This window comes from Poecilia mexicana, unplaced genomic scaffold, assembly GCF_051168715.1.
Source record: "Poecilia mexicana isolate PSO_F unplaced genomic scaffold, ASM5116871v1 scaffold_2, whole genome shotgun sequence".
Lineage (NCBI taxonomy): Eukaryota > Metazoa > Chordata > Actinopteri > Cyprinodontiformes > Poeciliidae > Poecilia > Poecilia mexicana.
The window spans coordinates 25,655,921-25,682,165 of record NW_028263371.1 but is presented as its reverse complement, the minus strand read 5'-3'; the positions used below and the strand labels follow the sequence as shown (position 1 = coordinate 25,682,165).

At 38.1% G+C, this 26,245-nt stretch overlaps 1 protein-coding gene across 1 annotated transcript in view; it reads left to right on the top strand.

The window, feature by feature from the left end:
* cckbra (cholecystokinin B receptor a) overlaps nucleotides 1–26,245 on the top strand; it is a 34,073-nt gene that overhangs the window by 1,033 nt on the left and 6,795 nt on the right. The window contains exons 2-3 of the mRNA XM_088013340.1: nucleotides 11,801–12,049; nucleotides 22,552–22,813. Coding sequence (XP_087869466.1) covers nucleotides 11,801–12,049; nucleotides 22,552–22,813 — 511 coding nt within the window. The remainder of the gene's footprint in view (nucleotides 1–11,800; nucleotides 12,050–22,551; nucleotides 22,814–26,245) is intronic.

The window sequence follows — 26,245 nt, the reverse complement described above, 5'->3', positions numbered from 1 at the left end:
TATGAATGATTAACTCATTTAAAAACTCACCAGTTGAACTAATGGACTATATTAAACTGGTTAGTGTCAAAGCACAAACTCAAAAAAAGCCTTTATCTGAGTCTCTCGTGCACTGATGTATGCTTATGCTGAAAATTATTTGCAATCCTGGGTTTTGTGTTAATCAACTTCCCCAGCCCTGCATACAATAAATCACCAAGTCAGGCAGATTTACTACTGCTTTCTCCCAACCCCTGCACCAACAATGCTGGGATGAACAACAACAGTTTGAAAAAAGCCGTTTTAATTCACAGTGTTTATTTTGCATGCCTCTAATTCGGAAGCGCAACAGAGATTAAACCCAGCAGTGGAGGAGACAAGGCCCCCCGAGTCCTCTATCAGGGCACCAGTTGCACATCCAGACTGGCTTGCTAATGAGGTCGGAACAAGAGCGAGAGACGGTTTTAATATTTTCCCCCCACCACCTCAGCTGCAGTATTGAAAAAAGATTTGAGATCGTTCCCCAATAAATAATTCAGCCGTTCCTTCTTCTGTGCCGACTTACTCTTTCAGACCTGTGAACCTCTTCAGCAGGATGTAAGCGTGGCTTCTTCAGGGAGGAATCAAACATGGTGGAGAGTTTCAGCTTTGGATCGACAGAAATGCTTCCATTTTGTTGCTCGACCCCTAAACATTAGATGATATCGAGCCTTTATCCATTTAGATGCATTATTTGCCTTCACCTACCTCCTTCTTCAGGTCAGAGGGGAACAGTGGAGTCTGATTTATGCATTTTTGTTGCTCTCAGGGGTCTGCAGTTGACAGGAAATTAAAGCCGCACCCCCTGTCATGTGAGAGCAAGATCTTATTCTCTAACACAAGTGACCTTCAAATACAGCTAAAGTATATTTATTTGATGTTTTATTACTTCTTCCAAAAAGAAAAACAGTATTAAATTGCAATTGAATATCATAGACTTGGATAAGATCTCTTGATACTATAGACAGATGGAGGTAGATCCCTTTAAGGGAAAGGAGGTGATATCACCACAGCATACCAAGACCAACAATTTGAAGGGAGGAGACACCAAAAAAACACCCAAAAAAGCCAGAGCATACCAACATGATACTAATTCTTTGAAAGGAGGTAAGACGAAGACCAGGGCATGCTAAATCAAAACAAAGACCAAAGCATACTTTGGGTCACCTGACACATTTGGTTCAATTTAAGCAGACCAGAGTTCGTTTCTCCCGTCAGTCTGGACGTTTTATGTAGCTGTTAATGCACTTAAGTGAACCCTGCTGCGGACCAAACAACCGGAAGGAGATCCACTTTTGGAAGTAGTCTCAGTCGTCTTCCAAATAAACTCTGGTGCGGTTTGCTTCCGGTGTGAATACAGATCGGCCTCGATCCAAAGCAACAGCAGGAAATATGTCATTTTGGGCTTCCTGAGCCACAGTTTCTGGACATGATGTTAAAATGAGCACTTCAGTGTTTTCAATGTTACTACTGCATGTACTGATTGTGCTGAAATTGTACATTATCCACCGTTTTCTGCATAGCGAAGCTGCTGCCAGCATGTTGTGGGTCATACCTACGTTGTATGAGCTGCTCTTGAAATTCAAAAGACCAAAAGACTTCCTTGATGTGAATACATCCTAAGACACAAGCGTCCCAAAGCTGTGAGAGTGGTGAGACAAAGTCCAAGACCTAAACCAGTGTGGGACAATTTTCAAGACCATTGCTGCAGTCAGAAAAATATAGTTGTTGCTGCAAACATTCCTAGAAGGTCTGAGTATGGAAGCTAAATAGCAAGCTAACTTTGAGCGCCTGAATAACTGGTTGTACCTGTGTGGCTAACTTTTTCAGTAAGCTGCTTTGCTAACACATTTAGGTGAACCCAAACCTGAATGCAAGCAGACCCTCAACAGTATGTCCAAATAGTATGAAATGCTAGTAACAAGTCAGCTAAATGTTGACTGACTTAGCATTACCTGCAGGTAGAGTGAGTGGAGGACATAACTCAGGGTGTTTCTTTCTGTGTTGTACAGACAGAAAAAAAATCTGTTTTTGAACTGGAATATTTTCTCCTTTTTCTTCTCTTCTATCTCACCAGGTGGTAGCACTGACATTTTAAAGTAAACTTTATCGGCTACATTTGAACACAGTTTGAAACTAGTTGGATTTCAGGAGAAAAAGATACCAGTCCACCATATCCAAGACTGAACCAAACCAAATCACTGAATATTTGGTCTCAAAAAAGTGTAATGTATGTAGAGAGTCGTACATTACACCCTTTTGGTGTCTTACGTAACAAAGTTCAATGTGTTTTTTGGACTTTTATGCAACAGAAAACACTAATTAGAGAATCACTGTGAAGCTGAAGGAAAAATATAATTTTTTTTTCCCATTTTTGAAAATAAAATATATATAAAAACCTTGAGTTACTCCCCAGTGGAACCAAGACTTTTGGGTTTTGTTTCTACCCATTTTGCTCGTAAAGGTGGAAATTTCAAGCTCAGTCAGATTAAACAGAAAACGTCAAATCCACATGTTTTCCTTCTAGCTGTATTCATTGGCCAATTCTAAGCTTTAACCAGAGTATTGATATATCAGCAACAGCAAATGTGTGCTCTGACATATTCCTTTGCGTTTCTTTTCATTTGCTGTGATCCAAACGGATGTGTTACTTATTAGGATTGCTATTTGAGGTATTGAGGCGCCGGCAGCTTATAAAGAAGCTGTAAAGCACAGCTGACATGCATCCCATCGCATTAATGGCTGCAGACTCTTAAGAGCAGGTGGGGTCAGACGGGGTCCTGCCTATGTGGAGCAACATCTGTATCCGCACCTTGGCTCTGCTTGGACTCTGTTCCCCGGTTGATTCAAAGTGGCACTTTGCTGAGCTCACTCCATCCTTCTGAGAGCTTGCAAGTGAGCACGAAGGGATTTCATAAGCATTAAATGAACACAGTTTTTCAAAGGGAGACCACGGGAACTTGCTGCTGCAGATGATCTGTTAGCTGCATACACACCGATAGCACCAGGGTGCAAAGCAAGGACCAAAACAGACTTCTGTTGTTTTAAACCTCTGATGTTCAAGCTAACATAATATTTCCTGAACCTTTAAATTACTGTCATATTAAGGGTGGTTTGGTATTTTTTTTAAAATAAGGGTAATGGCAGTTGGAGGCTGTGCAGCACCAATAATCTTCCTGGTGGAAACATGAACTTAGAATGGAACATGTTTCTAGTTACTGCTGTGTTATTTATAAAGAGAAAGGTGTGTAACACACAAAAATATCAAATCTAAGTGAGCACTATGCCACTGAACTTTGCACAGTTTCTATATCTTTAAATGTCAAATCCATTTTATTTTACTTTAAAGTATTTTCTGAAATTCTGAAGAAGAAATACATTCAGTTTAATTGTGCACTACTTTCTCAAAACTTTGTTTTGCACCCTATTTTTAATCATTTTGGGGTTTACCACTATTTGGGCCAATAATTTTTAAATAAATTACCAATGAGGATCGTTGGCGGTGCACGGCTTCACCAAGTCCGATAATGGTATAAAGGTTCAGTGAACAGTATTCAAAATGCATGACATTTTTTTATTTTGTTGTTATGAGATGGTAGAAGGTTTTTTTATTCTTTTTTACAGTGCACATCTTGAGTATTTCAGTCCAGCATTTCCACAGCTGTGGTGTTTTCAATATGACCTGCAAATTATGTTAGAGTAAATAAAATTCATACGGTTCCAACCTAAAAGTTGGAAGATTGTCCAGCTTAAGAATATGATGAATGACCCTTAACTACGTATCTACACTTTGACAAGAAACAGATTTTCACTCTGTGTATTTAATGGCCTCCACAGTGTGACAAAAAGTCTAATTATAAACTGGACAGCACTTTTATTTCTGTAGAATTAAACAGGCCTCTGGCTTGGTTCTGACATAATAACTTAGGGGATTCAGATAGCAAACACCTTGGCGAAGGGCGTATTTCATTACAGGAATCCCTGAAGATGCAGCTCCTCTAATAGGTGTTAGAAGTAAGTTTTAATTGTACTGAAACGTGAACTGAAAGAAAAGGGAAATCCTGTATAAAAGAGGCCTCTGCTTATTTGAGTAATTTGATTCATATTTCTGAGCTAAAGCTAAAGGATTGCTAAATAAAGCATTTAAATTCAACTAAATGTTTTGAATGTACTGAACTAAATAAGCTAAGCGCTTTTAAATTTTCGTTAAAAGGGGGTCTATAAATATATTTCTTGAGAGTGACAGATAAGATTATCAACAACTGCTGAGCGGTTAAGAAAGTTAGCATGCTAGCAATCTTGACATTAGCATTAATTAGCAAAAGCAGGATGCAAACTTAAATTATTACTCAATTTTACAGTGTAACAATCCCTAAGTGTTGCATTTTAGTCACTATATTTTAAAAACACTGATGTTTAAAAATAAAAATCCTCTTTTGTCTATAGCGTATTAATCAGAGAATGTAAAATGAAATAAATATTTCATTTAAATGTATTTATCAGATGTGAAAACTGATGCAATGTGTGCCTATTTTTGGTTTTTCTTTTAAAAAGAAGTTCAAAGATTTGACCGTAACTCAAGCAGTGCAGCAATCTGAAACATCATGTTTTACTGTTCAAAAACCAATCAGATTAAGAAAAGTACAAATTCGGCATGTTAATATGCCACACCAACATTTTCCAGAACGATCATGTTGATGCCAAGAGTTTTAAATAATTTCAAATGAGAAATGAACTTGTTACAATCGGGGATTTAAACTGGAGAAACACTGTGGTGCAATAAATGATAAACTTTACAAAATAACAGCCAAGAATGCTGCAGATCCTATTATCTGGTCCACAAATCACATCTTTCTGGCAAATCCTTTTTACTGGAAAACTAAAATATATAAACAGTCATTCACTTCTTGTGTCATTTCCAACAGCAAATAATATTTTATAATGATTATTTTCACCCATCTACAAAAATGTTCTTACTTTCATAAATCCAGGCATTTGGTAAACATTTTTATTTTTTTATTTTTTTGAGGTGGAAAAAAATGGTCTACGACCCACAGAGTGCAGATCTGCGACTAGAAAGGAATGGATCAGAATCCAAGTCAAAGTGTGTTTGAAATGATTAAATACATGAAAAGTTAGGGTAGGAAACAACTGTATTTTTAATAACCACGTTGGAAAAGCATAAAATGGCAAATTGGAGAAAGAATTAAAAAAAAAAAGGCCAAAAATCATTCCAGCAGGTACACATTAAGAGGTGCACCCCACAGTTTGAGAACCACCTCAGTACTCAATCATTTCTAATAAAAATGCAAATGGAAGATTCACTAAAGTATTTTCTGTTTGTATACAAACAGAAAATGAATATTAATTTAACAATATTAATTTAATTTAACAATATTTATTAATTTAACAATATTAATTTATTGTATACAATAAATTAATATATTTAACAAACAGACTGACTGAAGCCACTCAGGCATCCCAATCCTAATTGATGCATAATTGACTGACAGCTTTTTGCAGCCATCTTGCTTCCTGCCATTGTTTTCCAAAGACCGCAGCATGGATATAATTAACCCAATTTGTCACCCTGAGGACAGACTGCAGCAGTAACTCTGCCTAATGTTTTTGTTTAAACAATCATGAGCCAAAATGCCACGAAGTTTCATTTCCGTGAAGATTTTAACTTATTTTTTAATCCGTTTGCATGATTTTGAGTCAAAACACTCAGTGTAAATGTGGTGAAACATGCAGGAAAAAAAGGAAAAACGACTGGCACTGAAAGTTAATATAAATACAGCCTTCATGGGTGATTAAATATATACTACAAATAAAGAGTTTCCTGCTGCAAAATCTGAATGTAGTGTGGAGTCAATATTAATCACTCATGGTGAGATGGCTTATTTAGCTAGATTGGAGGGCTGACTATCGCATATAGCAACCCCCTCATTACAGTGATAAAATGCAGACGGACTTATGCGCACTGAGCAGCATGATAATTGCTGTCAAAGGGTTCATTTGCTTGTAATGCAGTGTCGGCATGTGGGAGTGCAGCGGTTCAATCAGAAATCATATCTGTCTCCAAACACAACCCAGCTACCGAACATGGTGGGGAACAAAAGCCGAATCATTTTTAAACCCAGCGACTTTTCCATATAGGAAATGGAAGATAAGGGGAAGCAGCAGATCCCCCGTCTCCTGATCAAATCTCTTGTGAGAACAATAAATGTTGTAAGCTCTTACCTTTGTGCTCTAAAAACAGTTTTTTGTACGTCTTTTGAACTTGAGAAAACATCCAGGGATCAAAACGATCAAATGTGCACTGAGATTTCTGAAAGTCACTGAGGTTAGGAGAGATTGCTGTACCTTGAAAAATGATTGATACCCTTTGAAGTTTTTTACTTTAAGTCGACGACTACAAACCTCTGAGTATTTTTTTTGTTGCGGTATTATGGAGTAGGCCAAGGAAAACGAGCGAGTTTGAGTTTTATTGTAGAAACCAATAGTGGTCACTAGATTGTACAGAGCCAGAAGGGACATAATGTAAAAATACACACTTTAAAATTAAGCCTTCATTGTTTTTCTCATGATTTTCCACCAAAAACTGGATGGTAAAAGTCTTCAGTTTGGTCTCAACTAGGGCATTTTTTAAATACAATTTTGTCTTCGTAATTAATTTTATTTGTATCTCGATTATTTTAAATGTCTTCTAGTTCTGGTGTTTAAATGTTTGAATGTCTTCTTGCATTATTACGCCATTACCATCATACTACTTGAAAATGGTCTCAACATTTGTTATCGGAACAGGCCTACGTTAAATCCTCCTCTCTACAAAAAGTGATGCAAACATTTAGCAGAAACAGCAAAGTCACCATTTGATAGAAAGAAGTTCAACCACTGATCCGGTTTGAACACTGCAAGGTGATTCAGTTACTCGTTGCTAAAGCAACAGGTGGTAAATTGAAAAGAAAGTCATTATTTTGAGACAAATGATGGGATTTATTTTTAGACGTGAATTAGCAGAGATCCAGTTGCACCGACCACATTCAGCGCTCAGTCCTTTAAGCTGTGAGAACGATAATACACCTCAGGCCACACCGAAGAGCTCCATCCTCTTTTGACTTGCCGCCAGCTAATGAAAATCAATAACACATTTGGGCCGGCGTGTGCTGTGTGTCTTACAAGCTGCGCCAATTAGAAGACATTTGGGTTTTTTTGCTGGCCAGCAGCGCGGCGGCTGCCTGTGCCGTGTAGGTGTTTAATCAGGGGTCAGGTAACTGGATGCGAAACATGGAGGTGAGAAGGGATTATAACACATGTGGCTGTGCATTCTGATGCAAGCCGCGGCTTAGTTGGGATTGCATCAGCTAGAATGTAGTGAGGTTTATGATGCAACAAAACTACATTTAAAGAAACTTCCCTTACTAAGGAGGTACGGTTTCATTCCCCTTTAATATCTTGAAAATCACCAGAACCAAAAGGTGAATATTGATGCTGATTCAAGTGATAAAGCTCCTTTAACTTCTCAAAGTATCTTGTTGAGCGATGCCCGGGAGCGGAGAAAGCAATTCCTTCACAGCTTCTTTATGTGCGTCCTTGATGTTCAGCATTGATCCTATGGGCGCACTTCCTGCCGCATTAAATATTTACAAAGGAAAATAGTTATTATGCTGCTGCCAAGGCCTCCCTCTGACTCATGTTCTGCTTATTTTAGAAGCTTTCTAAATTTGTCTTTTCGGACACTTCTTTATTTTTGCTTTTTTGTCACAAGCTTTCGGGAAAAAAGCAAGATGAACGAACCTAGCCCAATGTGACAAAGTAACTCACTCATTTTTTAATTAATGAATTCATAAAATCACTTAAATACAACGTGTCTGACAACATAAAGTAGGCTAAAAGGTCTAAATTAAAGATGAAATGAGAAACAAAGTCATTAATATCAAGTTGGGAAATTGTTACAAAGTCATGAGATTCCAATGAATCAATGCGAGGGTTTTTATTCAAACACAAACAAAAACAACAAAACAGAAGAACGACTAAAGCACTGCAGGCCAAACACGGTGGTGGTAGTGTGATGGTATGGAACCTTTACAATTTGTTATAATTTGCTCCTGAAAGACGATGCTGAAAGCACAACAGAAAGTCTACCTCTGAATTGCTCAAAAACATTAAATAAAATCAAGGTTTTAGTGTGGCCTAGTCAAATCAGAGCTTAATCTGATTGAGATGCTAACAAAAAGTTGCTTGAAAACTTCGAAGTGGAGATCTGAAATGACAACTCTTTTTAAGTGAAGCCTCAGGATTCACAGAAACTAAACTAAATGCACAGTAAAAATACTCCTAAACTTTTCCACAAAAGTTACTCAAGTAAATGTAACTAGTTACTACCCAACTCTGGATGTTTCTAGCAGAAAAGCCTTTTAAGCTTATTTAAAAATAAGGAAATAATTAGAATTGGATGCTAGGAAGCATTTTGAACTCATCTATCAGGTATTTTCTCAATGAAATACCACCACAGCAATGTTGTAATTAAAAGGACAAGGCTGCAGCTGTTTCTTTGTAGCTCTTAGATTTTTATTGCTCGTTATTTATGAACCCTGAAGTGATTTAAACGTGAATCACACCAAGATCCAACCCAACTACAGAGGTTGTAAAAGCACTCTCCTTCTTCCACAACCCTACCTTTAACAGATGACAGAGCTCTCTAATAGTGATATGCTTTTGTTGTTTGACTACACTGATAATAATGTAATGCAATGTAATGACACTTTAATCATGTGTGGAAAAGCAAAATTATGGATGAGATTGCAGGAAAATTGGGGAAAGCAGTGGTTTAATAAATGGTAGCAATGGTGTTTCTGTCATAGATCAAACCAAAAATGCTCAATTTTGTAGCAGGTAAGCATTTCAGAGGTGATGCCTCGCTTTTATCCGCAGCGTATGTATGATAGTGGATTTAAACACACCTGTCATGCCTGGTTGAGTCAAAGGAACCAGGGAAAATCACCCTGCAGTCTTCAGGCGCAACACATCCACCATGCTGTACCGCTGGCACTCAGTCGATACATAAATAATTTTTCACATCACACCTAATCATAAAGCAGACTGTCTGGCCAGTGGCAGCTCTCTACATGATATTTGGGCAGGAATTTCTTCAATGGCAGCGCTGAATGTGTGTTTCTGCTCTGTGATGTAAACTCTACTCACTTATGTGTTGGAAACCTGTCTTTCCATGACTGAGACTGAATTAACTCGACACTGACAGACGTGATTAACATTTCCAGCAGTGTCATGGGTTCAGGCCTCCTTTCGTTTATCTTTGGTGTACAGCACATATGGGGATTTCTGTGGCAATTAGAAACAATTGCTTGGATATTAACTATGGTCTCAAAACATTATAAAAATCTTATTGCAATTCCTGCTCCATTTCCCATTTTACAAGAACCTGAAAAACACTCAGTTTTATTTTCTTTAATTTTACAGCAACTACAAAATAAACTCAGCTTCTAGCAGAAACTCAATTTATATGTTTGACATCTTTTTAAACTGTTTCCTTTCAATTTCCAGAAACTGAAAGCATTATTATTATCTCTACATTTTGCAGGAGCTAACAGCTGGCTAATCTTTTAGCTAGGTTTTAGCTGTAAAATTAAAGTATTCACAAAAGACCCAAACTAGGGGTCCATTGATTGCAGTTTTTGGGCCAATAACCGATCTTTCTCTTTGAATAGCGGAGTTAAATAAGTTTTATATGTTTATAAACTGTGTAATTAATAAACTATGACGAACTGCTCGTACTGAAACCATTTTGATTTTGTCGAAGCTAAGTTTGGCTAGCCATTTAGCTAGATTTTAATTGACAAATCAGAAAGACACAAGCAAGCCTCACTTTGAATTCTTCCTGTTGCTTAGCTTTCATTTCGCCCTTTAGCAAGATGATCTAAATCTAAATGCCAGGTGTTGACTTTTGCCTCTTTGGTTTAGCCGTTTTAAAATCACTGGAATGCCAATAACGGGTCTTGGATGGAGAACAAGAAGAGAGTGAAAATAAAAATGTCTCCTGCTGGGTGATAGTGAAGCCATTTATATGAGAGAAATGTTAAATCCCTGTCCTGCTTTGGTTAATCATCCAGGCTGCATGCTGTCTGCAGGCCCAGCTGAAGACCTTTAGACTTGTCTTCAAGTCGTGGACCCGGTCAGCGAAGCACATGGCTGACCTCGACCTTGTCCTGTCAAATGCTCTCATTCTCAAACAGGCTCACTGTCACAGGCTGGTGTCAGTGAAGGGAGCAACCCCAAAACCCTCAGGCTGGACCACTCTGATGCTTGGGAGTTAGGAAATAATCTAAACGACACTTATTCCAAAATACTGGACCAGTCTGTTTAGGTCCAGGTTTTATTTCAGGAAATTGATTATGAATTTAAAGTCCAAGATTGCAAGTTCTAGGGATTTATGTCAAGTTAAGCAAATTATTTAAATCTAATATCACCGTCATGCTAAATATTATCTATGAAATAAGGCTAATTAGATTTTGTTAGTAATGTCAATGCATATGTGAAGCTATTTAAACTTAATAAATAACCACTGGGAAATCGGGAAAATGAGTTTATGCTACTCCAGGCCAGTAGGGGGGGCTAGCACTTTAAGTGAGGGTAAGTGTAAACATTGTATAGATAAGAGAAATATCGTTAAAAAAAATTAACACTAAGATATTCTTAAACAAGTATTTTGTCGGTGAAATTAGTTTCAAAGGCACTGTTTTAATCTTAAATGTAGCGTGGCTATTTTAGGCTAAGCTAGCCTAGCCAGTTATTTTGCCAGCTTTCCCATAAAAATCCAGATAGCATATTTTCATATTCTGAAGGACATTTTTTATTTCAAAACCAACAATTAACAAGGAATTAAGAGTTAGGACTTAATTCCTGGATTAAGGAATTTGCTTCTTGAGATTAAGGTTGAACTTTGTGTGTTCTTACGAATATTCTAGATTATTTTTGATCCATTTTGTAATATTTACACAATTTGAGAAAACACATAAAATGGTGATACCTTTTTTTCCTAAAATTACCTCTGAAATCACCCCAAGTTTTCTTCTCCTGAACCCAACATTATTTCATCTCGAAAGTTTTGTGTCTTTGTACCTCTGTTCTATGATGCTCTACTGAATACAAATCTTTGCATTAAATTTATTCCTGCCGCTTTTCATCATAACAACATTAAATCAGTCATTCTTCCAGTCTAAAACGCCTTTGGATTCTCCTCTGGCTCTGCTCCAGTGATAAATGTAGACGATCCTTATAATTCACGTCTCGTTTTCCCCCGGTGCATGACGCGACACTCTGCTCTGCCATGATGATGATATTTATCTTTATTTTTTCTTGGAGATTGTTACAATTATTGCTCAGCTCACTGGGAAATATTGGCGCTGGCACAATTTTAAGTGCTGTTTATGTCATATTATTGGGTCCTGTAAAGACTTTAGTCTTGTTTATGCAACAGAGCTGTGTCATTTGCCTGGTTTGTAGTGACTGTGATTCTCATATGGAGATATTATTGGGATCATTTCATTTTATTATAGTTCATTTCTCACATAAACCGCTACATGAACAGTTTTCTTATCAAACTAATTTATTAATCTCCCTTTCTCTACTTTATGTGTTCTTCCATTTGTTTTTACTTCCTGTCTTGACTGCAACAACAACATTGCGCACTGATAAGTATAATTAAACCATGTAAAAAACACAGTTCCTTCATGAAGCTGATTGTTTTTGTCTCCGACAGAGATGGACTCCTTCCGCATCCTGCTCTACTCACTCATCTTCTTGCTCAGCGTCTTCGGCAACCTGCTGATCATCGTCGTCCTGATGCTGAACAAACGCATGCGGACCGTCACCAACTCCTTCCTGCTGTCGCTGGCGGTCAGCGACCTGATGATGGCCATCTTCTGCATGCCCTTCACGCTCATCCCAAACATCCTGGGGGATTTCATCTTCGGGGCCACAATGTGCAAGATAGTTGCCTACCTAATGGGTGAGCCTTGGTTCTGCCTTAATAATTAGGAGTCCATGGACGCGTAGCGTAGCAGCAAGACTTTCAACTTGTGTTTAAGGTGGAAACGTTTGAATTGTGTTAATAGGTAAAGTGAAACCTGAGTTGTTCTAAAATAATTAAACCATGCTTTTCTGAATGTCAAAGAAATGCTAAGAACCAGCTATTCTGGGCTTACAAACGTAAAAAATGAAATGCAACATTAGATATCTGTTATTGTAAATCTCACATCTTCAATGAATAATTATGGGCTGTATTTTGCTGCTGAAAAACACAGGAAAGTTGCGCAAGTAACAATGAAAAGAGTAACAATGAGAAGTGGGAATGGAGGAACGGTGTGAAAGAAGTGCAAAATTGACCAATGATGTAAGTTGTATACAAACAAATGATCATGCTAATAATTTTTTAAAATTGTGTTATTTGCAATATTTTTATATCAGTTTAAGAAATTTACCGTATACATTTTCATTCTAAGTTATAAAAACCATTCATTGTGAATATTTGTGGGTTTCACAGTGAAAAAATTAACAATTTTCAAACTTGGATTTTATGTTTTCATGTGACTCCAGGTTTAATATGCAATCACAGTATATCCAAAAGACAAATATACGTTTAAAAACAAGGTTTGGGTTGTGCTGAAAAAAATTATACAACATAAGGCAATATTAATGGTTTCCAAAGAAATATAAAGGTAAAATCAACATTTGTCAAAAATGACTATTAAGGTTAAGTCCCACTGGATGAGGAATGTTTGGGAAAATCAGGTCTTGATTTGGATTCTGAAATGGTTTCAGGTCTGGATTTAGACTGGGCCATTCTAATGCGTTGATCTAAACATTAAGTTTGAGAATTTTCACTCTCGAGGTACGTGTGACTTAGCGAAGGTGATTTAGGGAGGTAGTTTTCACTGCATTGAGTTTTAATGTTGCCCCAAAAATGTGGTTTTGCTCTGATCAAAGCAACTTATTGGACATGTTTGCTGTGTCAAAACGAATGGTGCCAAACGCTAAAGAGGCTTTTTTTACGAACTTCTTTAGTGTGCTGCTTCGTTTGGTCAACAGTGGCGTGCACATACATTCTGGGGGACTCAAGTATAACAGAAGGACTACTTGTGTGGCATTTGGAACAGTAATGTGAGATTTATTATAGGGCATAATGATTTCAGAGGGGCTCTTTTTTGTTCAGAGGAAAAAGGACGGAAAATAAAATCCATTAATGTTTGCGGTTAGGGTGCGCAAAGCATTAATATATAGTTTTACCAATTGTTTTTACAGTATTGTGCATCAATCCTTAACCAGGAAATCAGCTTGATGTGGATCTAATTCAAAAATTGAATTCAGAAATCTGACCTTTCTTAAGATGGCAGCTCATTCCACCATCGGATCCAGCTTAAGAATCCCGTCTGAAAATGGCTCTGCACCCAAAAGGAGCCCGTCTTCCCTGGAGTCTTTTCTCTGGGTCTCATTTCCCCTCCTTTTCAAAGCCTCACAGTCTCTGTAAAAGTGCTCAAACAGTCACACGTCTTCAGGAGTGTGACTTAGCGATGAGCTGGCTCCCATCAGGCCAGAGTTAAGGTGCCACGTGAGGCCTGACTCAGACTGAGGCACAAGAGGCTGAGATCCGCTGCGAAACTTCGTCTCCTCACTTTGAGCCTTCAATGGTTGAGGGGAGATATTGAATGGCGAGGTTCACAATCCTATTATTGTCTCAGAAATGTGATGCACCATCTGTGAGGACACGCTAGCCGAATCTCCTTTTCAATTACAGGGCTCTCTGAACTGTGATAAGATGGAGGGTGGTAGAAGGCCCCAGCTTTCTCAGGCTCTAAATACAATTTTTGGCTTTTTGTATCATTTTATTCTCTGTCTTTCAGCCAGGACTGCAGGCTATATTAAATAATAAAAGTTACTTAACCACAGCCGTGCTGGACTTACTTCAAGCTGTGAGTTATGACCAGGATTTCCTCTGACGGGTAAAGTTATACACGGGATAGAAAAGTCTAAAAAAACCTACTAAAATTAATACATTTTTACTACAGTTAAATCCACACTTTAGTGCATCTATCAATTGATTTTAAAAACATGCAATTCAACATGCAATTAAAAGAAAATCTAATGTTACCGAAGAATATGTATCTACCATTGAAAAGTAAAAATTGAAAAGTAAATATTGATTTACTTCAATCTACTGCGATTGAAAAATCTTAAAGTAGCCAACAAATGCTACTCAGTCGAGGTGATTACAGCAGAAGTTGTTACTACGTCTGACCATATCTTCTCCAATTTAAAATTTCTTTCTTCTGAACTTATAAAAATAAAAGCCGGAGGGAAAATGTCCAACATTCGCCTTTGAAAAGCTCCATTAGACGACCAGTAAAAGGACGTTTTATTCATGAACACTTGCCAGCACAGCCTCTCTAATGGCGCTCTCACTTCCCATTTCAAAATTACTTGAATTTCTGTGAAACTTTCTCCGAGTTTCTCTTATTGTTCTGGGTTTTTCTTCCTGGATCTGTCTGCCGTCTCATTCCGCTGAAGATCAATGGGTTGCTCGGGTGCAGAACCATCAACTAGAATCACTGAGGTGAAATATGACCTTCCCAACGTTAGCATCTGCTTATCCGTCAAACAAGCCATTAAACGTCCTGCGTGGGAAAGGTCTTCTTTCAGTCGAAGCTGATCAATACGAAGGATCAATGTGAGGATCGTCTTGGATCGACTTTGCGCCAAAGCAGGTCAACAAACTCATCAACTCTTAGAGAAATTATCTGTTAAAACACACATTACACACCAACATCCTTCAACCTTCCCCCTACCATTGGAGCTGGAATCCATTCATTGGCTGCGCCTCGATAATTCACATGAGCGATTGGTTCGTAGCGTTTCGCTGGCAGTAATTAGATTGATGCTGTAATATTGTGAGTCCCTCTAGGTGTATCCTTTTCAATCACGTTTATGTATCCGTGTTTGTGGTTTTGTTGCTGCTTGCATCATGCAGTTACTAATCAACTTACCGGCCCTGTTTTGTAGCTCCCGCCTCCGGGGTGCAGCTCACATAAAGCTTCAGAGTTTGGGTTAAACATGGCTTCTGGGAAAGCCATTTACTGATCCGGCTGCTACCTCCAGGAACCTAAATCCACTTTTTTATGCCTTTAGGCGTATTTTAGAGCAACATTCAGCAGAGCATTACATGACAGATAGCAGGTAATTGGGCTAAAGTAAAGCTTTCCTCCCAGGTGGAGATCTGCTGAGGGAACCAAGACTCAGAAACTTCACGTTCCCTCAAAAGCTTCTTATCAGAAGACTCACAAGAAAGGGATTAAACCGTCCACTTTTTTCAGATCGAAAGAGGAAATCGGGCTGGTTAGTGAACTGGTGATTAACTAAAAGGCAGCGTGGCCAGAATCTCCTCAGAGATGAGTCTCACTGAGGCTCTTTGATCAGCACTCCTGTCAGAAAACTCCACCAGGACGGCTTTAGAGAGCCAATAACAAAGACTCAGGAGACATGTAAGATGGAAGACTGTCCGCTCTGCTTAATGTTACCGGACAAAATGTAGCAGCAGCGATATGGAGGAGATGACTGACATTAGACTTAGGAAGCAACATTCATGCGTTTCTATTCCCAAGATGCTTTTGAAATTAAAATTCATGTTTAAACTATGTAGACATCGATAAACAATGTATACAGCGCCTTGCTGTGTGCATTTTAAACTTTTTCCACATTGTGTTGTTTTTTGTTACATACATCAAGTCAAAGTATATATATATATATATATATATATATATATATATATATCAATCAAATATGGCTTAAACGATATTTAACTTTAACGTTTGAAATTGGGCCTCTGTCTCTTTAAGAACTCCATATTCAGGAAGTCATCACTACATCTCTCCTCTATTAACAATTTAATGATGTTTTTACCAGGGTTGCACCGAGAAGCAGCTCATATAATGAGATGTGCAGCTCCAGCAGGTGTTTGCTAATTGCTACTGGCTAGTTTGAAGGAGCAGAATGGAGGAGAGGATCTCTGTGAGGCAGAAGCTTGGAAACTGCAGCTCTGAGGAAGAGGAGCTACACCTTGAAGGCAGGGCTAGGTCCACCAAGGCTTTCTGAACAGCTGAATGGTTGCCATGGAGATTAAAATAATCAAGGCAACATTCTAGGTATTTTCTTTTGACAAGGGAATGACATAATATGATTTAAGGCTCAAAAAAGTCAGCTTTACATACATTTTTTGGTCTCTTCTTTCTTTTACAAAGCCTGTCAAAATGTGAAAAAGTTCATGGTGTGAATGCCTTTGTAAGGCAACGTACACCCAAAACTACAAAAATAATTTTCAGCAAATGACTACGCCTAGCTTCGGCTTAATATTTCCTCTCTAGGAGTCGAATAAATCTGATGTGAGATCAGTGCCGTCCCCCGGTGACTCCTGATGTAACAGGCGTCTGAGTGCTACGGGGCTGAGACGGTGAAAGGGTTGATGAATGTAGGCTCAGGACGGCAACGGCATCATCAATTTAAATCACTGAAGTATCCGGCACCCCACTTGAGTCTGACAATGGAAATGAGCTCACTCCTCACTTTGCCTTCATTATGTTTTCTGACTTCTCATGCACTTCATGTGCCTGTGGGTGATGAAGATTAAACTGCCTCATTTCGTCTCCAAGAAAAAAACTGACAGATGACGTTTGGATGTGATCTGACATGCAGGTGAAAGGATACAAGTTTTGAATTTCTTTGTGAAAGCTTTTGCTCATTACTAGCATTAAAACATGTTAAAAATGTCAACAATGTCTTTTATTCTAACTTTTCCCGCTGGAAAAGCTGCTTTGAGATTCTGCCGACATGAGAAACTTAAAAACAGAGTTCAGATTTTTTTTAGAGTGTTGTATTTGTAGATAACTCTTAATATATTTTAGCAATTAGATATAACTCTCCCCCCCTAAAATTTACTTTATTAGAAATTTTTAATTAATTTTCACCACAGAAAAGTCTATATTTACTTTTATAGTACATGTTTTCATAGATCTGGGCTCCTTTTTGCTTCAATTCCCATTGTTTATGTCTACCTTACTTTTTCCTTCCACTAAACTTTCCATCAATAAGTCCACTCTGCTTTGTTAGCAAATGAGCTCAATAATTTCCATTTGCATTATTTATCGTTTTTCTCTTTCCTTTCTCTCTTTCTACCAAAAACTGGATAATAAAAGTCTTTTGATTTCAACTAGCCCTTTTATAAAGGACAATTTTCTTTACAAAGACTTTATAATCAATTTTATTTGTTGTTTTGGGTATTTAAAATGTTAAATGTTCATTATAATCTCAAAACGACAAAATAATCATTTATCGCAATAACTTCTGGAAGAATTTATCGTCCAAAATTGTGGATTTTTCCAGTTTCTCCTTGTTATGATTACGTAGCTCTTAACCTGTCCATAAAAATAGCATTTCAGACTTTAAATCATCTTTTATTGGTCATGTTTACATTTTCTGATTAACTGTTGTAACTGCTTTCTGTTGTGCTTTTTAGAGAAATAAACATTTCAATTATATTCTAATTACTGAGGCTCACCTGTGGACCAGTTCTTCATTATTTCCTCAAGAAATGAACCAAATTTCTGCAGTTTCTCCCTTGTATTTGACCCAGAGACGCAGCTGAGCGTATTCGCCCTCCAGCATCAACAAAGGAGCCCCCTCTGTACCTCCTGTGTGTGTGGGCTTCAGTGACTTATTGTGTCAGACTGTCTCAGCGCCTGTTCAGATCTGTGTGTGCGGATTGTGCCACCCACCCACCTCCTTCTGCTGAGCCGGACCTGGATGCTGGATGTGGAAGTCCCAGTTGACCAGCTGTGTGCAGCGGCCGCTCGCTGGTCCCTGCTCGGGCTTGGCGTTGGAGGTTCATGCTGAGCCCTGCAGACCGTGAAGAAAAAAATAGATAAAAGCTCTTTCTGATGAACACGCATTACGTCCGGAGCTCTCTTCAGTTTAATCCTTTAAGACTCAAGTTTCAAATCTCTGCCTGGACATTTTTACTTGCTTTAATTGCACGCAGTTCTTTAAATGTCCTGTGAGTAAATATATATTTGCCCACTTATTCATAACAACTGGAACTTTCAATATCAAGCAAGTTATTTTCACAATTTACCATCTATTAAAATAGTGTCTCATCAGATTAATTTCACTCCCTACTATGGCGGAGGTGAAATTACCGTCATATCCCAATATTGGCTGGAAAGTGCAACATCTCCCCTTTCAGAAACCGTTGTAATTTTTCAGATAGCGCAAAGTGTCCCGGAGTTACGGTACTGCAAATTTGGCTGGGTTATCACGGACACATTCAGTCAGGAAAGGTTAAATCACAAGGTTTGGTGTCTATATGCAAGATTTAAATATCTTTTTGGTAAAACAAAGCACTGTATATTTGGGATTAAAACACAGATTAGCCAGCTAGCTAGCTTTAGAGCAACTAAATCTCCTGAAGGTCTGCTGTGTGTGGAACCGAGCTTTCTGCACCAGATCCTTTAAGTCCTGTAAGTTGTCTGGTTTTCTAAGGATCAGATGTGTTTGTCCAGCAAATCCTGCTGATGTTCGACTGGATTAAGACTTGGTGAATAAGTAAGTCAAGCCTACACCTCTTCAAACTATGCTAATGCAATTTGAGATTTCTGCCTCAGTCAAATTTAAGTCTGGGCTTTGACTGGTCTGCTCAAATCTGCAGGGATAATTTGATGATGATGATGATGATTGTTGTGCTTTACTGTGTATAAAATCTGTAAAGAAAGCACAGCAGCTGGATCACTTCCAAAACTTTTGTTTTCTAAAAACTAAACTTCCTTTTCCCGTTTATGATGTGAGCTTCGCCTGGTGCGTCTCTCCCGGCTTAATTATCACCAAACTTTAATGGGTTTTCTTATCGCAGCAGTTTGAAAATCCCAGTGCAAAGTTAATGAAGGTGCAACAGCACGCTGCAGCGTCTACGTCTTCCTCTTCATCTCAGTGCGACAGTGGGTGGTGGTTTCAGTTTGATCCATTGTAGTAGCCTGTCAGGTTTCTAAAACTCCTCTCCGAGAGTTGAACGGTTTTAATAATGCACCGCGGAGAATGTTCCGACTTCTCCGGGAACAGAACTGCTGTTCAGACGTCTTTCTGAGGCGCTGATGTTCTCTTTGTTCTTGAGTAGTGCTGCTTTTGTTCAGCCGCATGAATAAGATATAAAAGCTGATCTTTGCTTCTGTCAGACTTCGCATCGCATGTCATTAAGCGTGTTCCAGTTCTTTTGCGCCTCTGGATATTGGTGCTGCGATATTGCAGTTGACACTCTTTGCGTGAACGGTGTAGCTTTTGATAGCAATATTTATTGCAAGGTGGTTTAATTTAAGCTACATTTAAGATTGTTTTTAGGAAAATATTCATCAATTATACCTTCTAAAGGGGCAGTATTATGTAAATATACTTTTTGGATCTTTACTTCATCAAAAATATCTGGAGTTTTGCCTTGATTCTTTCATAAATGTTTGAGAAATCCTTTAATTTCCATGGCAACCATTCAGCTGAGCCTGGGTGGACCTAGCCCCGCCTTCAAGAGGCAGCTCCTCCCCCAGTCAGCTCCTTCAGACTAGTCAGCAGCAATTAGCAAACATTTGTTGGAACTGCTGAGCTCATTATAGGAGCTACTTTTCAGGGCAACGCTGGTAAAAACGCTGTTAAAGGGTTAATAGAGGAGCCTCCTGAAGGCGGAGTTTCAGAAAGAGCTGTTTTTAAAGAGACAGAGACCCAATTTCAAGGCACTAAATTAGAAAGTCAAATTTATTTTAAGTCATATTTGATATATGTTGCATTTTTATAACAACTGAAGGTAACATGGTTACTTGGTTGTGCTATAAAATGGCACTATGTGCCTGGAAACTCATCAAAACTGCCTCTTTGATAGTATATAATTAAAAATGCATTTATTTTTGCTTTATCACGTTGCTTCAGCACCTTTTTTTGAACCCATATTTTTTTCTTCCATTAAACTTTCCATTAACAGCATTATGTAAAGATTAAGACAAATCCACATGATTTTCCAGGCCACAACATAATTATTTTTTTGCATTTGTCTTATGTAATATTCAAACTTTCAGTGAAACAATATTTGAGGTTTTCATTAAGCTGTGGGCCATAATCATCAAAATTAATTTTCATTAATGGTTGAAATAGGCCACTCGGTGTGCATTAAATCTAAATGAGTTTCACTTTTTTAACCGATTTACCGTAACAAATTAAAATCTCAATAATAATCTGGCTTATTAAAATGCATCTGGGATTTTCCTCGTTGACTGCTGCGTTCTGCAGCTTCTCGTATCAATAGCAGATAAATGTTGTGAATTTATTTCTTGGCAGATCCAGGATTAGGTGCTTGCTCCTAGCTGCTGTTTTTGTCACACAGGTATGGGCATGCTAATGCTATTTGTCTCGCCTTGACTCACTCAGAGCACAGGCTGGGTTTACTCCCCCACTCCACTGCACGTCATCCATATTCATACATGCAAATCCAGCTTGGCCTTGGATTGTCTCTGAACATGTCAAGTCTTTATTGAGAGGACAAAAAGTGATGTACGTTTAATTAAAATATATATTGTAGTGGTGATGGGGCATATAATTGAACAAATGTGGTTAGTTAACATCACAGGGGTTTATATAACATTCATTATATCTGTTAAGATTTTTTTAAAAGCCTTATTTTGGTTTGAAGGGCTCAGTAACTGATTGGTTTGGTTTCTTGTCCCTTTTATGGGCTAATTTAGTTCACTGCCAGCGCCTCACAGAAAAGCCTCAGCTGGCTGCTTGTTTTGGTGCAAAGAGAAAGACTCTAATGACCAGACTCTGTGCTCCTTAGGAAACACTGCAGTTCTCTGGAAAAGAGCAAGTTATTATCCTGAGGGGTTAGAAGAGCCAAACGCAACAATAAAGTGAAACACAGTTGGTAGTTAGGGGAAATCCCAAACCTGTGAGGAGATATTTACACAGAATGATCACTGTCTCTTTAAACAATGAGAGAAAGCCCAGAGTATGATGACTTTGGAAATATCTGATTGGTTAAGTGAGACTTTAGAGTTAATTGGATGCATTCTGAAGCCACACCAGGGACAATTTATTATGGGAAAGCCAAAAGAGATCAGCCAAGATATCAAGAAGAGAAATCTAGAAATCTAGGTTATCATTTGAAACGATTTACCAATGATTGAAGATACCATATTCATCTGTTCAAACTATTTTATGTAAATATAGACATGATGGGAATGTCCTACCATCATGTCTATAATTGCTCAGGAAGAAGGTTCTGTCTTTTGGTCCAAAAAGTGCAGACTGACCAAAGACAGTGACATTATCTTCAGTGAAACTGTCCTGTACTGACATTACTCCAAAAAAAGCATGAAATGCACACAGGGACAAAGATCTTGACTTTTAGAGACATATTCTGTGGTTTGACGACACTAACATGGAAGTGTTTGTTGGATCGCCAGCACCAACTGGCGATGGTGTTGTTTTGATGCAAGAGGAAATGGTGCACTTCATAAAATAGATACCACCAGGAGGAAAGAACATTATGTAGAAATATGAAAGCCAGGAAGTTAAAGGTTGGTCTTCCAAATGCAGAATAACCCATAGCATACAACCAAAGTGGTTGCAAAGTCAATGTTTTGGTGCGGCCACCACAAAGCCCTGATCTCAGTCCTACTGAGACGGTGTGGGTAGGTCAAATTTGACTGAGTTCTACCAGTTCTGTCAGGAGGAATGGACCAGAACTTCAGCTAACTATTAAGAGTTTCTGGGAGGAAACCCAAAACGTTTGACCCAATTCATACATTTTAATTATCCCCGATACTGATTTTTGTCTTTTATTCAGCTTTAACTGTATATAAATGTTGCTACATCGTGTGTCTTTGTGTATTGTCAGGATGACCTTGTTATTCTTCACTATCCTGGTTATTGAATGAGTGTATTCATTAGCTGAGCTGTTCGTTGTGCTGAATCATAACCTTGGCTAACAGAAAAGACCAGGAAAGTTACTCATAGATTTAATAACTTTAACTTCATTACCCTGTAGACGTGAGAAACTGTTTAAATGTGTGATATGAGCTTTTCTACTCTGGATGTTAAGCAGTCACTGGGATTTATTTCTTACAATTTATATGTGGAAGACTGAGACGTTTTGCAGTAAAATGAGACTCACATTACAGAGAGTGAAGCTGGCATTAATTCATATAAATATGGAATATTTTCTCTCCTGACATCCATATTATTCAGATGTGACAAACTGGACCATTTTATCCTCTTGGCTACATTAACATTTATTTTGCACGAGATAACTTATCAATGGCATTAAATGACTAACTTACTATCTGAAGTGAAGTTTGGAAAAAAGAATTTCAATGAAATTTGCAAATTAAACAAAAAAAAGGTAAAGAGTGCTAACCTCCTCCTTCCTACCTGCAGGCGTCTCCGTCAGCATCTCCACCTTCAGCCTGGTGGCCATCGCCATCGAGCGATACAGCGCCATCTGTAACCCGCTCAAGTCCCGCGCCTGGCAGACCCGCTCCCACGCCTACCGCGTCATCGCCGCCACCTGGGTGGTGTCACTGCTCGTCATGGTGCCCTACCCCGTCTTCAACGTCCTCAAGTCCTTCCCCAAGGGCAACGGGACGGTGGGGAACATGTGCCGCCTGGACTGGCCCAGTGAGCAGGCGGAGCAGACCTGGTGAGAGCAGGAAATTAGAAAGATTCACTTATTTAACAATTATTAGGTAGATCTGTCTCTTTAACCACAGCAGGGAAGTGTTGATGAAAGCTTGTGGAATATTGTTTCCTTTTTCCTCCCTCCAAATATAAGGAGAAAAAGTTGAAATTCAGTCAAATGGTGTCATTTGCATGTGTGTTGCCGGTAGCTTCTTCTTCAGAATGGTGCAATCAGATGACGTTCTCCTGATTGCACACGTTTGGGAAAAGAAGTTGCATGCTGATCAGCTCATTTTGGTAATTACGCTCAGATTTCCTGCTCAAACTGTTGGTGACTTGTGCCTTCATGGCGGGTTTGACAAATTACCGTTCACCCTTTTCTGCTTCCCAGTTTAAGAAAAAGACGAGGAACTTCATATGGTCTGGTGTGAAAATGTATTTCTTCCTTACAGAATGATGCAGGTTTTCCTTTTTTACCACCTTTACGAATAAGATCAAACTACATTTTATATTAGACAACCTGAGGAAATACAAAAAGACAATTTAAAGTGATTTCTTAATTTTCTGAGGAGGAAAAAAAAACAATCCAATAGTGTTTGTTTTAGGTTTTAGATTTCTCTTTGTATAATAGTTTAATTTAGGTCAGTGTTTCAGGTCATATCCACAGAATCTCAATTGGTTTTAAGTTTGGACTTTGACTAGACCTCCACAAAGCCTTCAATTTGAGTATCAAATTCTTACAAATGGTTTTGTAAACCTTTCTAGACTGATAGGTACACATGATTAATTGTTTGAATTTGTTTTTTGTTGTTGTTTTTTTTAATTTGTAATTTTTAATATCGTTTAGCCTTAAAATATTTAAAAGCTAAAAACGATTGTTTTTCAATCGTTTGAATTTTTTTTAGATTGGTTGCTTTTCAGATTTTTTAGCCTAATTAATGTTTTCACACAGGTTTTATATAAGTGATTTTTTGATTTTACGGGTTTGGGACTGGTTGCGGCTAGTGAAATTTAACTAAACTCTCCAAAAACAAACATAATAATTAATCAGTTAATGGTTAATTTTTTAATTTTTTTTAGATTGGTTGCTTTTCATATTTTTTAGCCTAATTAATGTTTTCACACAGGTTTTATATAAGTGATTTTTTGATTTTACGGGTTTGGGACTGGTTGCGGCTAGTGAAATTTAACTAAACTCTCCAAAAACAAACATAATAATTAATCAGTTAATGGTTTAACAATAATGTCAGGTTGGTTTGGATAGCTTTCCCCACAAATAAATAAAATCCTCATTTAAAATTTGCTTTTTATTTGCCTAATAATGAAATTAACTTGGTAATCTGACATGTTTACAACAGAAGAAATCTGTACCTGATTCCTATCACCTAGTCGCTCTACTCCAGCAAACAGCTCCTGAATCTGTTGCCATAACTGTGAACGGTAGGAACCAGAGAAAGGAGAGTCACTCCAGAAAGTGTCACACTGAATTACATCCCCTACTCTTTGTGAAATAGGTGGCGCTTGAGGCGGAGTGATGCATGAGCCGCTGGCAGGGCTAACCCACAGCTGGAGCTGGTGACCTGGTGCCTGACTACGACTGCGAGTCAGTCTCAGTTCCTCTGCAGGCTGCTGTTGGTTTCCTGTTGCTGCAGACTGAAGACAGCAGATGGGCAGCTGACTGATGGTTGCTCTCATCATGTGATCATCAATGTGAATATGATGCCACTGGTGTGATTCGAGGGGAAAGTTTTAAAATAAATAGTAGTCTTAAATCTTCCTTTAATCCAAGCAGAGCTGTGATGGATGAATGACTTTGACTCAGAATTGCAGCTGTGTAACAAATGATCTAAACGCAGCACAGAAACTGATTTGTGAAGACAGATAATTTATCTGGAGTGTTTTTTTTATTAGATCTGCAGATAAATGATTTATGCATTTAGAAACAGTAACTACATTAAGCCCCACAGTTTTAAAAATTTATATTTTTTATCTAATTTATGAGAATAAAGTATGCATTCACTTAATTTTTCACATTCATTCAATGTATTTTAATCCAATATTTCAATACAGAGAAGCATTCTCAGTAGAATGTAGTTCTAGGCTTTGACTGGGCCACAATAAAACAAAAATAAGATGCGTTTGGGTTTTCTCTGGAAACTATCGCTTAGAGAAAGGTTTTAAGAACATTCTGGATGCTGCATCCATGTTCTGTTAACACATCATCTAAAGCAGGTGCAGCTTCATAGTTAATTTCTAAATCAGATGTATAACTGCAACCAATAATGAACTCACTTTTTGCACCTGCACAATCTTAATTGCTGTGTTATATTGCACCTTTTTGTTCTCAAGCCAGTATAAATGTGAGGACATTGGAAGGATTCTGCAATATTTCTGAAAAAGCTCTTAAATTATTGACATTTTGGACTGATGAAAGTTGTAAAAGTTTGAATGGTTGTTCTTAAAAATAAAGTGAGAACCAGAAACTTTTTTTTTTAATATCCATAATGGATGGCACTAAAAACGATAAAATTGATCGAGATACTAATGTTTTTTTCTCTCACTATTACAATTTCCTTGTCATTTTAAAATGAATGTAATTGCCATCTACTCCCTACGTTTTGCTGAGGAAGAATAACATTTCTGGAAAAGGTCAGGACAGAAACAATTACTGCTGCTGCAGTCTGAGCTTCTCTGTGTGAGAAAAGCCTTCAATTCATCAGCAACGCATGCTCCCTGTGGACCAGTAAACGCTGCTTTGTTGCTTGGGAGATTCTGCAGGCCTGGATTAATACAGAAACACAATCACAATACGTTTGAGCATCTGCAGTCATAGACCTCTGAGATCCAGACGTAAGGAACGTTGGACCTTGAGGGGTAACACGGTCAGGAGCAAAGCAGAGCACAGTAAAACACTCTACTTCTCTCCTCTAGACAGGCTTTTGTGTTGCAGCCTATCAGGCCTCCGAATTTCAAGAAGTGGAAGAAATAATTAGTCTGGTTGGTGAGGTTAAGGATAAAGATGAGTAAAGTTATGACAGAATAAATGCATCTCAAATCTAGGTAACATCGCTGTCTTTAAAATTACTCCAGCAGACAGGTTTTTCACATGGGGAGAGTTACTGAAGCAGGAACACTTACAGAATAAAATGCTAAGTTCACATGTTTATCACAACTGGATGGATGGTACTGAACGATAATGTGACAACGTTGTAAAATCGTGTTTCACATGTGAAAACAACGACAGCACTTTGTACCTCGGTTGAAAATAATTAGAGCAAAATGGCAAAGAAGCAAAAATATGATTTCCACGTGGAAAAGTTTCACATCATGATTTAATGTTCAACATGCGAAACACATTTCACTGCTATAGTTTTCACATGAGAAACATATTAGTCTACAATATCATTTTCACATGTGAAACACGGGTAACTATATGATATTGTTTTCACATGTA